The sequence below is a fragment of the Lactuca virosa genome, chromosome 4 (assembly GCF_052849685.1).
Source record: "Lactuca virosa cultivar CGN04683 chromosome 4, Lactuca_virosa_CGN04683_v6, whole genome shotgun sequence".
Taxonomy (NCBI): domain Eukaryota; kingdom Viridiplantae; phylum Streptophyta; class Magnoliopsida; order Asterales; family Asteraceae; genus Lactuca; species Lactuca virosa.
Genome location: NC_136429.1, coordinates 237,866,548 through 237,881,514, shown reverse-complemented (window position 1 = coordinate 237,881,514; position 14,967 = coordinate 237,866,548). Strand labels below are relative to the sequence as shown.

The 14,967-nt window shown below is 36.3% G+C and overlaps 1 protein-coding gene and 2 non-coding genes across 3 annotated transcripts; 1 reads left to right on the top strand and 2 right to left on the bottom strand.

The window, feature by feature from the left end:
- The first annotated feature begins 1,592 nt into the window (after positions 1-1,592).
- On the top strand, positions 1,593-1,666 carry TRNAR-UCG (transfer RNA arginine (anticodon UCG)). The gene has a single exon. It is a non-coding gene; the product is annotated as a tRNA-Arg (tRNA).
- A 304-nt stretch (positions 1,667-1,970) lies between these two features.
- Positions 1,971-5,440, bottom strand: MFP1 (MAR binding filament-like protein 1). The gene is made up of 4 exons (XM_079045101.1): positions 5,055-5,440; positions 4,501-4,541; positions 4,240-4,380; positions 1,971-3,868 (listed from the first exon to the last, which is right to left on the bottom strand). Exons 1-4 carry the CDS (start codon positions 5,338-5,340, stop codon positions 2,129-2,131), a joined length of 2,208 nt encoding a protein of 735 aa, XP_078901227.1. The 5' UTR covers positions 5,341-5,440; the 3' UTR covers positions 1,971-2,128.
- A 7,611-nt stretch (positions 5,441-13,051) lies between these two features.
- On the bottom strand, positions 13,052-13,159 carry LOC145110306 (small nucleolar RNA R71). The gene has a single exon (XR_013709689.1). It is a non-coding gene; the product is annotated as a small nucleolar RNA R71 (small nucleolar RNA).
- Between the last annotated feature and the right edge of the window lie 1,808 nt (positions 13,160-14,967).

Here is a 14,967-nt window from a genome sequence, read left to right as displayed (position 1 = left end):
TTACAGAGTATGAGAATGGAGAGAAAAAGAATGTTAGAATGTGTAAAGAAAGAAAGATAAGAAGAAGAAGATGATTTACATGAAAATAGAAAGAATATAACTCACCATACCTATGGTATGATGTATGTAAATATTTCCATGTTTTGCAGGTTCAAGTGCAGTCGTTGTATGTGTGAAAATAGGAGCACAAGGACTTGGACTAGAAGTAGATTTATTTCTTTGTATTTTTCCTTGTTGCCTTATATTTTAGTTATGTTTATTGTAAACCCAAATATTGCCTGGGATGTAATTGTTTTATTTGAGTTATAGAATTCCGCATTTGTTAGAAAACTTTGATAATCCCTAAAATATTAGTTGAGAAAAGTTTGGTCGTTACATGAAGTCTCTTTCAAACATTATCTACTTCGGAATATACTTCATAAATATCATCTTACCCATATTATTTAATATTACTTAGAGTCTTAACATACTTAGGGGGTGTTTGTTTTTCCTTTTAAATCAGCTTTTTGACTTTTAACTTTTCCAAAAAGTTAGAAAAGTCCAAAAGTTGTTTGGTAAATGGAAAAGTCCTTTTAAAACCAACTTTTACCAAAGCACAAAAACTAGCATTTGCAAAAGTCATACATCCGTGACTTTTTGTCTTTTTGAACTTTTGAGGGTGGAAAAGCAAAAAGGAATCACAAACACTTTTTATACAACATCTTTTGGAAAAATGTCTTTTAAAAAAGGACTTTTCCCTTCAAAAAGGAATCCCAAACACCCCCTTAATACATCATAATACTTTATTCCAATGTATGCAATAGTTGGGATACGATAATGTATCTTTACCATCAACAGCAATCGAAACATCTTACATTACATATGAGGGCAACATACCTTCACGAATAACATATATTATCTTATTATAAGCACACATCAGTTCCATTTTACACTACAAATTCCTTCACTTAATTATCACTTTCAAGTCCTATAAAACTGTGTTACAATAAGATATTATAATGTATGCTATAACAGTACAATATCTAATGCAGGGTAGACAAACAAATTTGATTATCATACATGAGACATATTCTACCCTCTTTACATAAAAACATATACATTGAGTGAAAAAGTTGTTGATGATCGTGACCTGACAAATATTCTTAGGATGCAGTTTTTTTTGTAAGAATTTTTCTGTGTTTTTAATGTTATAGTATCTCACAATGGTGAAGCATCAAGTGTGTTATAAATCCAATTTTGTATTTTTATTGAATTTGTTCTTAATGAAATATACAAAAACTTTCAAAAATTATCTTTTTTGTTTGAAGGTGTGTTTAAAACTTATATTTGTTGTACATGTATAAATTATACTGATTTAGTTATTACCTTCATCTATGTTTAGTTAACTATTAAAAAAATTAAGCATGGGTCATGAGTCATGCTTGCTTCTCAAAAGGAAGAGATTTTCTATTGGAGCGGGCTTTCACATGAATCACGTGGATTAGTCATTAGAAAGATGAAGGTGTCGAACTGTCGATAAAAAAAAAAAAAAAAAAAATCATGCACTAGAGTGGCACTTAAAAACGAATAAAATCTCTGATATAGACACGAACGACCGCATAGCGCAGTGGATTAGCGCGTTTGACTTCGGATCAAAAGGTCGTGGGTTCGACTCCCACTGTGGTCGAGTAATGTTTTTTCGTTTCTTTTTTTTGTTCGTATTACTCATGTAGAAACAACTCTTGTCAATCTACTGTTGTTTTGGTTGGGTTGCAACTTTTTCAAAATAAGAGATATTTGAAACTATACATATGAACCAATCAATCAGAGGTTGTTATGTTGCAAACTGCAACAATTTTTATTTTTTAATGTTATATTTTTAATGACAATTGTTCTGAAAATTACAAATGACAATTTTTGTATAATATAGTCTCATTAAAACAGCATATATTGAAAACTATACATATGAACCAATCAATCAGGTTGCTATGTTGGCAAACTGCAACAATTTTTATTTTTTTAATGTTTTATTTTTAATGACAATTGTTCTGAAAATTACAAATGCTACCTCTACTATGATTAACCCTCCAAGAATCAAATATTACAGATACCTCCCCTCAACTTTTAAGTAAATGCCCAAAACCCCCCTTCAAGATTCTTTCTGTTGTGATACAACCTTCTTCCTCCTCCCACCTTTCTTCACAACTCCTGCACCTTCATCGTCACTTCCACTCTTATTCCCCTTTTCTGCATTTCCTTCACTTCTATTCTTATTCCCCTTTTCTCCAGAATTCATTTCACTTCTCAATCGCAAAATCTCACCCTTAGCAGCCGCCATTTCCTTCTCAAGTTTGCTTCCTTTCTTCTCCAAACTCTCCCGTTCCTTTCCCAATTTCACAATGATTCCATGAGCATCCTCCATGTTTTCTCGAGCTTCTTGAATCGCATGTTTCTGTTCATTAATGGAATTATACAAAACTTCCTTCTCGTCTTCAAGCTCAGAAATCTTACCCTTTGAGATCTCCAATTCCCTCGATAAAATCACCGTGTTCTTATTCATCTCGTCTAGAGCTCTCGTCGCTTCTTCCAAATCCATTTCCACCGACTTTTTTGAATCCCTAATTTTCAAAATCTCAGTTTCTAGAGTGTTGACTTTTTTAGTCAAATCACCGATCGTCTTCCTTTCTTCTTTAACCTCGTTGCTCACAATTTCAAGCTTCTTATACGTCTCCACCAGTTCTTCCCTCAAATCATCGCGTGTTTCAGATGCTTCTACAAGTTCACCAGACACCCTCTTCAATTCCTCCTTCGTTCTTTCCGAAACGTCTTTACTTCCGGCGAGTTCTTCAGCCAACATTTCAACAGTTTGTTTCAGTTTATCGATGTTATCATGTAATCCTTGTTTAGCTTCAGAATACTCGATTTGAACCCTCGAAACCTCTCCTTCAAGCTCCTTACATGTATTCTCGGAGATTTCTAGACGTCCCGCCAGCTCAGCAGCCTCGTTTCTTGTGTCGCCTAATGTCCTCTGAACCTCACGAAGCTCCTCTTCAAGATTTTCGACTTTACCCTTTTCCAGATTCAATCTTTTCCTCAAATCATCCCTTTCATTCGTCAAAAAGCTGATTAATTCTTCGTTTTTTTCCACATTGGTCAAAGAAGACTCGAGCTGTTCTTTAAGCTCTTCGAGTTTCTTTTCCCTTTCTTTCAAAAGCTTAGCATCAGAAGCCGATTTCTGTTCTGAAGAGAGCTTCAAATCACTGTACTCCTTCCTAACAGACTCCAGTTCTTCACTAATAACGTTTTTTGCATCACATAAAGATCGAATTTCTGCATTCAGATCATCAACATTCAAACTCTTCAATTCTAATTCTTTCTCAAGTTTAAAGATTTCTTGTTTTAGCCTTTCGATTTCCGAATTTGAACCACCTAATTCAACACATGTTTCTTCATACACAGAACTCAGTTTCTTGAACTCGGATTCTTTGGCTTCAAGGGTTGAGCTTAAATTTGCAAGATTGTCTTCTTTATCTTTGATTTCAGATGTAAGCAAATTTATCCGTTCTTGAAGCACTTGAATGGAGAAAAGCTTATCTTTCACCTGCATTTTGAGGTCTTCTTTATCATCAAACGCTTTTTTGAGGTCAGCATTAAGACCTTCGATCTGGTTATTGAGATCTTGGATGACCTTCTTCTCTTTTTGAAGCTCTTGTCCTAACCCCTTTATCGTGCTATTTGCTGAACTTAATTGGCTCATTAAAGATTGCTTCTCTTGATTCGATTTTCTAATTTGTTCGTTTTTTTCTTCCTTTTCGTTCTGCAGTTTTGACTCAAAGTTTTTCTGCATTGAAACAAGTGCAGCTTCCTTTTCCACCAGTTTGGTTTTCATCTGTGTGATTATACGGCTTTGTTAGAAATATAAGTTTATTTTGACATTTGAGGTCAAAGAAACAGTTTTTCTGAGTGACATTTGAAAAACAAATACCCAAATATAGAAATGTCTTCCGTATGCAACGCAAATCTCACTGCTATAAATTGGTTTACTTTTGTTGCATGAAGATGAAGTCTTACACAAAACCCTAATAAAATGATAATTTTCTCATGGGTATTTCTCATAACATATAAGAAAACGTTCTCATTCACTTTTAAATACATTACAAGTTTATTTTAAAGCATTAACACCCATAAAATCTTCTTTTTGGAAGTCTCATTGTGTAAAAGTGTTCAAGATCATAAATAACATGAGAATTTAAGGCTTACAGATTCTATAGTCATCATGTCGGCTGACTTTTCCTTCTGAGCCAATGCATAAAAGGCACCAAGAACACCTGAAGCAACTATGCCAAGTCCACTTGAAAGAGTAATAAAGGGATTTGGTGATGAATCTACATTAGTTGGTGCCTAAGGGGCAACAAAGGAAATCATTTAAAAGTGTTTCAGACATTATAAGAATATAATTTTAACAAGATGATGTATGTATTCTTGTTTAAATTTCAACATTAAATTAGCATAGTATTGGACCTCGGCTATTTGATTTCGTTCTTGTGCCCTTGCAAACTCTTCTGAAATAACATAATCAAGAAAAGAATTAGTCGATTGCAATTTAATTTTTCATTAACCAAACCATTTAGCTTTTGTTTTATTTATTTCTCTTATTCTTTACGTTTGAGGGAAAGCCATCAAATTCTTGACTTACCCTTAATCCCTTATGGCTTATGTTAACTTTCATTACACTTCTTGATTCAACAAATAAGCTACAATGCCAGTTTTCAAGATACACCCATGTATAACCCCATCAAAGATACAAACGTAATAGCTGAAGTTGGAATTTCGGGAATTTTTTTTAAGGGTAAATAAGAACAATTACTTCATTATTCTTGAAGGAAATCACAACGCTACTATTATTCCTTTGAAATAACACTGCAGGTCGAGATTCAAGACCCCATTTTACCAAATCACCAAATTATCCCAAATCAAGCTAATAAATGTAAAACCCTAGATACATTTCGCAAGTAGATTAGAGAAGAAGAACAAATGTGTTCAATTTTTAAAAGGGAATTGGAAATCAAGAATACCTGATTCATCCGTAGCGGAATTTTCAACAGCTCTTGCTTTTAAATTCAAGAACGGAAGAACAGAAACACCCATAAAAAGAATCGCTCTTCTCTGGCAGAAATCGTCTTCGTTGGGGTCATGGTGTTGCATAGAAGCATGAATTTTTCTTCTCTTATTGAAATTATGTGGTTTTCTTTGGCAAGAGTAGAAGAAAAGGGGCTGTGACGAAGATGAAAATGAAGGGAAAAGAGAGTGATAAGTTGAGGAGTGTAAAGAAGGAGAACATCCCATTGCAAACCCCATCATTTGAGATTATGGTAGATTTGCTTGTGTTCCTTTCTTTTTGAGTTTTGGATGACTGAATCTCAGACGATTTCAATGCGAGTCTCGCTATTTCTCCCGTCATTGTGTGGGATTTGCCCTTCACGGACCAAAATACCCATTCGATAATTTTATTTAATTTTTTACCTTTTTTTTTTAACATACTCCTAAACTATTTTTAATTTCATTTATGTTTTCGAGACTTGAAATCTTGATCTTAACGAAAAATGACAACATCTGATACTGTTAGTCTAGAAAACTTCGATAATTTTATATCCTAATAAATAGAACTCAAAGTTTTCTTTATATATTAATCATTAAAAAACCCAACATAAGATTTTTTTTTTTATTTTTATAATTGCTTAAAAATGTAATATATTTTTTATTTGTACATATTTGGTCACTGAGTTTTTTTCGTTCATATCTACCATTTCAATTTGTTAAATTATACACATTCAGTCATTATAACCGACTACTTCAGGTAAACCGAGAGAAATGACTTAATAGAGCAATATATTTCTCATTTTATACACATTTAGTCTTTAATAATTTTTTTTTACATATTTAATCCTTAATATTTTTTTATTGTAAAATAAATCATTGTTGTTTTTGTACATATTCAATACTTATGACCGTTTTCTTTAGTTTTTCCTCACGACATCCTATATGGGACAATCATTAATGAGGTGTTCGAAGTTGTTGATGCTTATGGCCACCGCGACCTCGACTGCTTGGTTGCTTAGATCTTGTATTGTGAACATCGTAACCTCTTCATACGATTTCGGATTTTAACGATCTTTATATCCACACGTTGTATTTGAGTCTACTACAACTTTCATTTAGATTACTCATTTTAAAAAATAATATATTTTTACTTACAATCTTTATATCCATGTGTTTTTTATAAATGTATGTATGAGCGTTTTTTTATAAAATCGTAAGTAAATATATATTATTTTTTAACGGGAGTAATCTTAACGAAAGTTGTAGTAGACTCAAATACGAATGCGTGGATATAAAAGATCGTTAAAATATGAGATCGTATGAAGAAGTTACGACGTTCAGAACACAAGACTTAAGCCAAACCACCAGATTTAAGCAACCAAGTAGACGATGTCTGCGATGGAGATAAGCATAAACAGCCTCAAACACCTCATTAATGATTGTTCCACGTAGGATGTCGTGAAAAAAACCTAAAGAAATTGGTCATAAGTATTGAATGTGTACAAAAACAATAATGACTTATTTTATAACAAAAACATATTAAGGACTAAATGTGAAAAAATATATATATTAAGGACTAAATGTGTACAAAGTGAGAAATATATTATCATATTAAGTCATTTTTCCTGGCTTACCTGGAGTAGCCGATCATAAGGAATGCATGTGTATAGTTTAACAAGTTTACGGGGTAAATGTGGATGAAAAAATCCAGTGACCAAATGTGTACAAATCAAAAAAATATATTACCCTTTTAAGTCATTATTTTTTTCTTATAAGATTTGTTCATTAAAAAGACAGTATCTTTGGTCCTAACATACTTTTTTTTTATCTTATTTAACATAATGACTACATTCACCATGAGTCGCTATTAGGAGACAAATGGTTCTAATGATCATTTTTGTCTGTATTAAGTCGATTTCTATATGAACGAAACTCAAATAAATGTAATCTTTTGGCCAATGGAGTAATTGACATTTATGCAAGTAAGTGATTCTTAATCTTTCTTATTTAACTACATTTCACAATCAACAACGGCTTTAGGATGTCAAAAAGTCTCGTGGGACCCCGAACCCGTGGGGCCCCGATTCCATATGCGGGATATTTGTTAAAAAAATCGGGGTTGGGGGCGGGGACGGGGGCAAGGTTAACCCCCATTTTAATTTTACGGGCGGGGACAGAGGTGGGCAGTCCCGTCCTGAACCCTCATGAGGGCCCCATTAATATTATATATATATATATATATATATATAATAGAAATGATTTAAGCTTCCAAAATTCAACAAAAATAATGTTCTTAAGTTGTTAGTATAATGTTTTTAAGATCTTATAACATTTTCGTTTTTAACATTCAAATTATGTTATAAATAACTATTTTTAACCTTAAAAAAAGATTCTTTAAGCCCAAAAAACAACTTCTTTTAGCCCAATAAAAATATAGCCCAAAATCAATCGAGGGGCGGGGGTAATACAGGAATTCGGGGGCGGGGCGGGGATGGCGAGGCTAGAAATTTTGGGGGTCGGGGTCGGGGCTACGACGAGGGAATGGGGAAATTTCGGGGGTGGGGACGGGGAATGCAACCCCCGTTGACATCCCTACAACGGCTTAAGCACATACAATCGAGTATGTTTTGCGCTTTTAGGTTATTTGTAACGATATTAAGTTTTTTTTACATACCATAAACCTACATTAATAATGAATTAACTGAAAATGAAGTAAGATTTAGAAAACATCCATCCATGAATCAGTAACACACTTGCGAGTTTTTAGTTAGGCTCACGAGTATGTGTTGTTATCACATGTTATCTGATGATGAACACACCCACGATTTATTGAAATGAGTCAAAAACTACAATTAGGGACAAGTGTGGTCTTTAAGTTATAACACGAATCATGAGCACACTCATGAGTGTTTTCTGATGACTCGCATGGATATAGTTGTATATGATGTGTTTTGATAACCAAAAACAATCTTAAATTTATAAAAACAATTTTAGTGGCAAACGAAAGACTTTAAAAATAACTAGTTTATTTTTAGATCATTTTAACAAAAACACCAAGAGGATCCAAATACATGTACTAGAAAGATAATAACAACCATATGATGTTTAATAGATAACCTTTGAAGCCATTGATCTCACTTGGAATTGGGGAGTTCATGAAGATAGCAAAAATTCAAGAATAGAATTTCTCTACAATGTATGTGATGGGTTTTACAAGTAATAATGCGGAAATTACCTTATACTCTTAAGGGTACATGCAACCTAATTTGATCTATGTCATAACACTATTGAAGCAACATACAATTGAACAACAAAACTTCTAAACCCAAATAGAAATAGAAATTCACAGAAGGATAACATACCTTTTGATTCGTGTTATAACTTAAAGACCACACTTGTCCCTAATTGTAGTTTTTGACTAATTTCAATAAATCGTGGGTGTGTTCATCATCAGATAACATGTGATAACAACACATACTCGTGAGCCTAACTAAAAACTCGCAAGTGTGTTACTGATTTGTTATTGTAAACAAACCCTTTTGATCCAACTAGATCAATCCAATAGTCTCTTGAAAACTAGCTTCAATTGTGTGCAAGCCTCTTAAGGTTCATTTAGAAATAATATTACTTCAAATAAGACAGTTATCTAGTTCCTTGATTATCTTCATGAAGGCTTCCAGAAGGCTCCACGAGGAGCCTCCAAATCGTCCAACAGAGGAAGGTTCTGGAACCTGTCATCTGCTCAACTTTTGAACAATTGAACAACAAAACTTCTAAACCCAAATAGAAATAGAAATTCACAGAAGGATAACATACCTTTTGATTCGTGTTATAACTTAAAGACCACACTTGTCCCTAATTGTAGTTTTTGACTAATTTCAATAAATCGTGGGTGTGTTCATCATCAGATAACATGTGATAACAACACATACTCGTGAGCCTAACTAAAAACTCGCAAGTGTGTTACTGATTTGTTATTGTAAACAAACCCTTTTGATCCAACTAGATCAATCCAATAGTCTCTTGAAAACTAGCTTCAATTGTGTGCAATCCTCTTAAGGTTCATTTAGAAATAATATTACTTCAAATAAGACAGTTATCTAGTTCCTTGATTATCTTCATGAAGGCTTCCAGAAGGCTCCACGAGGAGCCTCCAAATCGTCCAACAGAGGAAGGTTCTGGAACCTGTCATCTGCTCAACTTTTGAACAATTACAACTGATATTGCCATATTTATACATATTTTTAGGCAATATTTAATTACATTTTTATTAATATTTTGGTTATTCGCATATAATTATGGTGCTTATAAGGATAAATTGTTATTTGCAGCCAAAGTAGGAGAATTTTCGAAGATAGGGACTGAAATTGACAAAACATGGAACTTTGGAGGCTTGAAGGAAAGAAGAATGGAAAATTTAGCAAATGACGTACTCACGATGTGAATAGTTCATGACTCACGACGTGAGTGGAGAATTCTAGAAGATATGCACTGGATGGAAGAAGATTCCTTGCCGAATACGCTTATCTCATATTCACGACGTGAGACTTATTGGCTCACGACGTGAACGGGGAAAAATCAGAAATTATATATATCCTTGTCCATTACGACTTAAAGAGACTTTTGGTGGACAGAAGGCAAACCTAGAGACGATTTGGAGGAGAGAAGAAGTTCTGGAAGAGGCTTTTATCACCTAGGGAGAGAAAAGTACATCAAAAGTTTATTTGTTTGGTACATTCATTATGACTTCTATTATGAATTGTGTTTGTTTATTAGTTGCTATGAGCAGTTGAATCTAGCTACTATTGTTTAGCTAGATGAAGCTTCTAACTTATGGTTTAGCTTATTGATAATGGATTTGCTTAGTTGGTAATTTGCTTGTGTTTGATTTGTACTACCTAGCATGTTAATATTTGTTTCTTTAGTTGCTTGAATTCATGTTCTGTGTAGCTTAGTGATTATTGAATTACATGAACTTGAAACCTAGTGATTTAGTGAACATTGAATTGATAGAGCTAGGATCGACCAAAATCTTAGATAGTAATTGAAGTAAATAAATTTGGCTGTGCTAGAGAACATGAATTATGAACATAATTGTGTTTGCATAATCTTACATAGTAAATTCATAATCTACAACTTATTCTGTGTTTGATTATGTGTGACCATACATAGTTTTACATGAATTAGTTTAATATTGGTAAATTTAGACTTAAATTACTAATACCATAATAACCAACTTGATAATCCACAATTGTTAGCTAACCATAAAGAAGAAGTGGATTCGAACTAAACAAGAGTGTTCTAAATTATTGATTGAATTTGAGTTAGACAAAATTGCAAGAATGGTCCCTGTGGTATGTCAAAACTAGCAACTTTGGTCCAAAATGGGTTTGGCTTGCAAGGATGGTCCAATAGTTTTGTTTTGTTGCGATTTTAGTCCAATTTCCTATGAACTTTTTTATAATGATGGATTTGCCCTTTATTATTTTAGTTTCCATTTTTCTTTTATTATAACAATTAAAAAACAATTAAAAATAAAACAAAAATAAAATATCTCTCTCTCTCTCTCCCTCTCTCTCTCTCTCTCACACACACACACAACTCCCTCTCTTTTGATTCATATCCTTTCTTCCTTTCGTCCCTGTTTCACAAACAAAGAATGGAGCACCAGTGGTATGCCAACATCACCACCAACTTACCGGTGTTCGACCATATCCAGTCCGAGCCACCACAGTCGACGACGGGGGAAGGTAGTCGCCGACTGCCACCGTTAATCACTGCCTTTCCCGACTTTCTCCATCCACCCCCCTTTGAATCTGCAATGATGACGAGAGAATGAGACAGATGTGAGCTCGTCGACTGCCAGCCTTATTCCGCCCGTCCCAGTCGCTCAACGCCACCTCTCACCACCGTACATGACCTGACCACCCTCGTTACCTCTCTCCAGTCATACTGCACCGCTAAGGAGGAAACCCAGCTCCTCCCGTCGCTCTGCCACCCAAATAGCTTGCTGCCACCGCTGTTTTTGTGAGTTCTGGCCACCAAATGCTGCCACTCCCTCCGACCACCAGCTTTCTTTCTCTTCATTCTCGCCGGCAGGAAAGAAAAACGGGAGGAAACAAGTGTAGTGATTTTATTCAGATCCAAAATCAATGGTGGGTTTTCGTTTCTCTTCGAATCGATGGTAGGTTTTCCATTCAGATAAGGTTTTGTGTGTGGATTTTGTTTCAGATCTACCCTTCTTCATCTTCGTTTCAAATTTAGAACCAAGAACACACCTACCTTCAACTTTCGGATTTGGGTTTTATTTCAGATCCAAAATCAAGAATGAAGAACACTCATTGTGGATCTGGATTTGGGATGTTGGATGGTGGTGGGTCACGACAGGGGGAGGCGGAGGAGCTGCCACAGTCGACTGTGGTGTCTCTCTTCGTCGGAGAAGTGAGAAACGAGGGAGATAAACGAGTTGGAGATGAAAGGGAGGCCGAGGAGAGACAGAGAGATATTTTCTTTTTTTTCTTTTTGTTTTTTTGATTTTTGTAATAAAAAAACTGAAAAAGAGAAAATACCAAGGGCAAATCCGTCATTACAAAAAGTTTTAAAATTTTTGGACTAAACTTGCAACAAAACGAAACTATTGGACCATCCTTGCTAGCCAAACCCATTTTGGACCAAAGTTGCTAGTTTTGACATACCACAGGGACCATTTTTGCAATTTTGTCTTTGAGTTAAGTTCGTCTGATCTTGCAAAATCAGATAAAAACCCTTCCTTTGTTAGTAATTAGGTTAATTTAGTAGTAGATAAATTAATTAATCAAAACCATTCCCTGTGATCGACACCCGACTTACCCAACTATTCTATAATTTTGACTAGGTACACTGCCTAGGTGCAATTCATTTAGTAAGGTAGTTAGGTTACAAATATTAAAATTAGGTGTAGCTAATTGCACGTATCAAGTTTTTGGCGCCATTGCCGGGGAACGGCTTATTTGATAGTTATTTATTTGCTCTAGATAAATCGATCCTTTTTGTGGGGTAAAACCTGCAAAAAGTTACTTTTTACAGCTTAGTTTTTTTTGCAGTACTAGACTCACAACGTGAGCCTTAAGCTAACGACGTGAGTTCAGTATTTTCTCGTTTTTTTTCGTTTTTCTTTTCTGTCTGCCTTTCTGCGACAACACGAGGTGGTAGCCTTTACCACGTCGTGGTGACCAGTCAGTAGGAAGTTTTTAATTAGTTTTTGTTCAGTTTTACGTTTTTATTTTGTTTATTTTGTAGGAGTTCATGACCAGAGGCTCTAACACACCTTTGGTGCCACCTCTTGAAGATCTAGAGTCAGCCCTTCACAAAAAGAAGGATAAGAACGTGAAAGACGATCAAACAACAAAGAAGACACCTTTACAAGAATTCAAGTCAGTGTTCTCAAGGAAGTCGGGGAAGAAAACGGAAGAGTCGAGTTCATCTTCAAAGAACAAGAGCAAGGTTGAAAGCTTAGATCAAATACCTTTCCCCAACCGAATCTGAGTACGACTCCGAGACCGAGTTTGGACTTTATACGAGTGAACCCGAGAACGAGCCAAGAAACGAGATGGCAAACATTGAAGAAATGTCAATGGGAGCTTACAAGAAGCGAATTCGTGAAGATGTTGGTCCAGATTTAGTACAACCAGCGATACCTGCCACTGCCACATTCGAGTTGAAGGGACATATCCTCACTGCACTAAAGGATATCCCATTTTATGGGAAGGATCATGAGGATGCATTTAAGCATCTAGATGAAGTCAACGACATTGCTGACTATTTCAATGTCTCGAATGTTAACAGAGACACCATCTTACTAAGGATGCTACCAGTCACTTTCAAGGGAGCTGCAAAAGACTGGTTGAAAGCACTTCCTCCTGGTACAATCACTACTTGGGCTCAAATACGTGAGCAATTTCTAGATCAGTTTTGCTCACCTTCCAAGATAGCTAAACTCAAGAAGGAAATAGCCAACTTTAAGCAACAGCCAGGGGAGTCACTATACGAAGCTTGGGAGCGCTACAAGGGGGTTGTTAAGGAATTGTACTCAACATGATCTCAATGTTCAACAAGAGATGTCTATTTTCTATGATGGGGTCAATGTAATGACAAGACAACTCCTTGATTCTCAAGGCCCATTGACAAAGAAAAATCCAAGGGAGGTCAAGGAGTTAGTTGAAGAATTCGCAAGACACTCTCGTGAGTACCACAACCCAAGACAAGATGGAGCAAAAGGCAGTGGGGGTGCACATTCTGACGAGATGGCTGCTATGATGGCGATGCTCAATACTATGGACCAGAGATTGACCCAAATGGACCAATCAATTCATGTAATAAGAGTTGGATGTGAGAAATGCAGTGGGCCACACTTGACTAAAGATTGCCATTTAGATGATTATGGGAACAAGAAGGCTCAAGTTTGCTACTCAAGTGGGGACAAGTATGATGATGATTGGAGGAAGCCAAAGAAGGAGTGGCTGCCTTATGATGAGTACAAGAAACAAAAGGAGGAGAAATTCAGACAGATTGGCCGGGGTTTTTACCAAAAAGAGCAACCACCAGCTGAGAAGAAAGTTGATTTGGAGTCTATGTTGGTTCGTGTAACATCCCAACCGTCAGGTATCATTATTATTCCATTTAGATTTCATGTTTTAAGGTCTACTCGATGAGTTGACGCTGTGACTCGTCGAGTAGCAGCGGGCCAGGACACGTCATTTAATGAGTGACTCGTCGAGTCGGCATGGGGGACTCGACGAGTAGGAGCTGGCAGTGGAAACCCTAAGTTTCAGGGTTTTTGAACCCTATATATTGGACCATTAGCGCCTCCCACTGTCCTCTATCACCCCTTGAGAGCCAGAAACCCTAATTTCCGTGAGTGTGAGCTTGGAGAGTGTTTTGGAGCTTTGAGAAGTGATTTTTGTGAAGGAAACTTGTAGATCAAGAGGCTAGCATCAAGGATTTCGTGTGGACCCAGAGTCTACTTCAGTTTGGGCAGGCCTTGGAGGTAATAAGCTGTTACCTTGACCTCTTTTCTTCTAGAATCATTCATATGTGGAGGCTAGGGCTTTCTTTAGTTATTCATTAAGGGATTTTGGTATGGGAGCTAGATCTGAAGCTGAAACTTCAAATCTGAACCTCTTTTGAGTCCTAAGTCCATAAAGTTTCCAGCTCTTGCAAGGATGAGACTCTCCTAAGGTGTAAAGCTCCATTAGAAGCTTAGATTGGTCATTTAGAGCCTTTAGGGCCTTGCATGCGTGTAACGTTTGCAACTTTACATGATAAACATGCCTTAGAAGCTTGGATCTGTAATCTGGAACCTTGGCATGGCTTAAAAAGTGTCTGCATGGATGAAGGTCTGCAAGGACTCGACGAGTTGCATAGTCAACTCGGCGAGTCATATGAAGATGGTCATGAACTCGTCGAGTTGATGAACAACTCGGCGAGTCCGATGAAGATTGCCTTGGGCTCGGCGAGTCGGCTAGGGTTTTTCCCAATCTTTGGACACGTATGAACTCGGCGAGTTAAAGGGGAACTCGACGAGCCAACCAAGGATTTCACGACTTATCGAGTTCAGGAAGGACTCGACGAGTCGGTGAACTGCACTCGACGAGTCGAGTCAACATGGACTGTTGATTTTGAATGTGGACTTTGACTTTGACCAAGGGTTGACCAGTTGACTTCTGAGGGTATTCTGGTAATTTGGAAATTTATGAAAAAGGGTTGTATGGTAACTATAGGTGGTGGAGTTCGTGTTGGTGATCCGGGAGTCGAGCTTTCTTGTTTCAGACGACAGTTGCGAGGTGAGTTATCCTCACTATACTAAGGGGTCTAAGGCACCAAGGCCGGCCCATTGGATATGTTATCCTA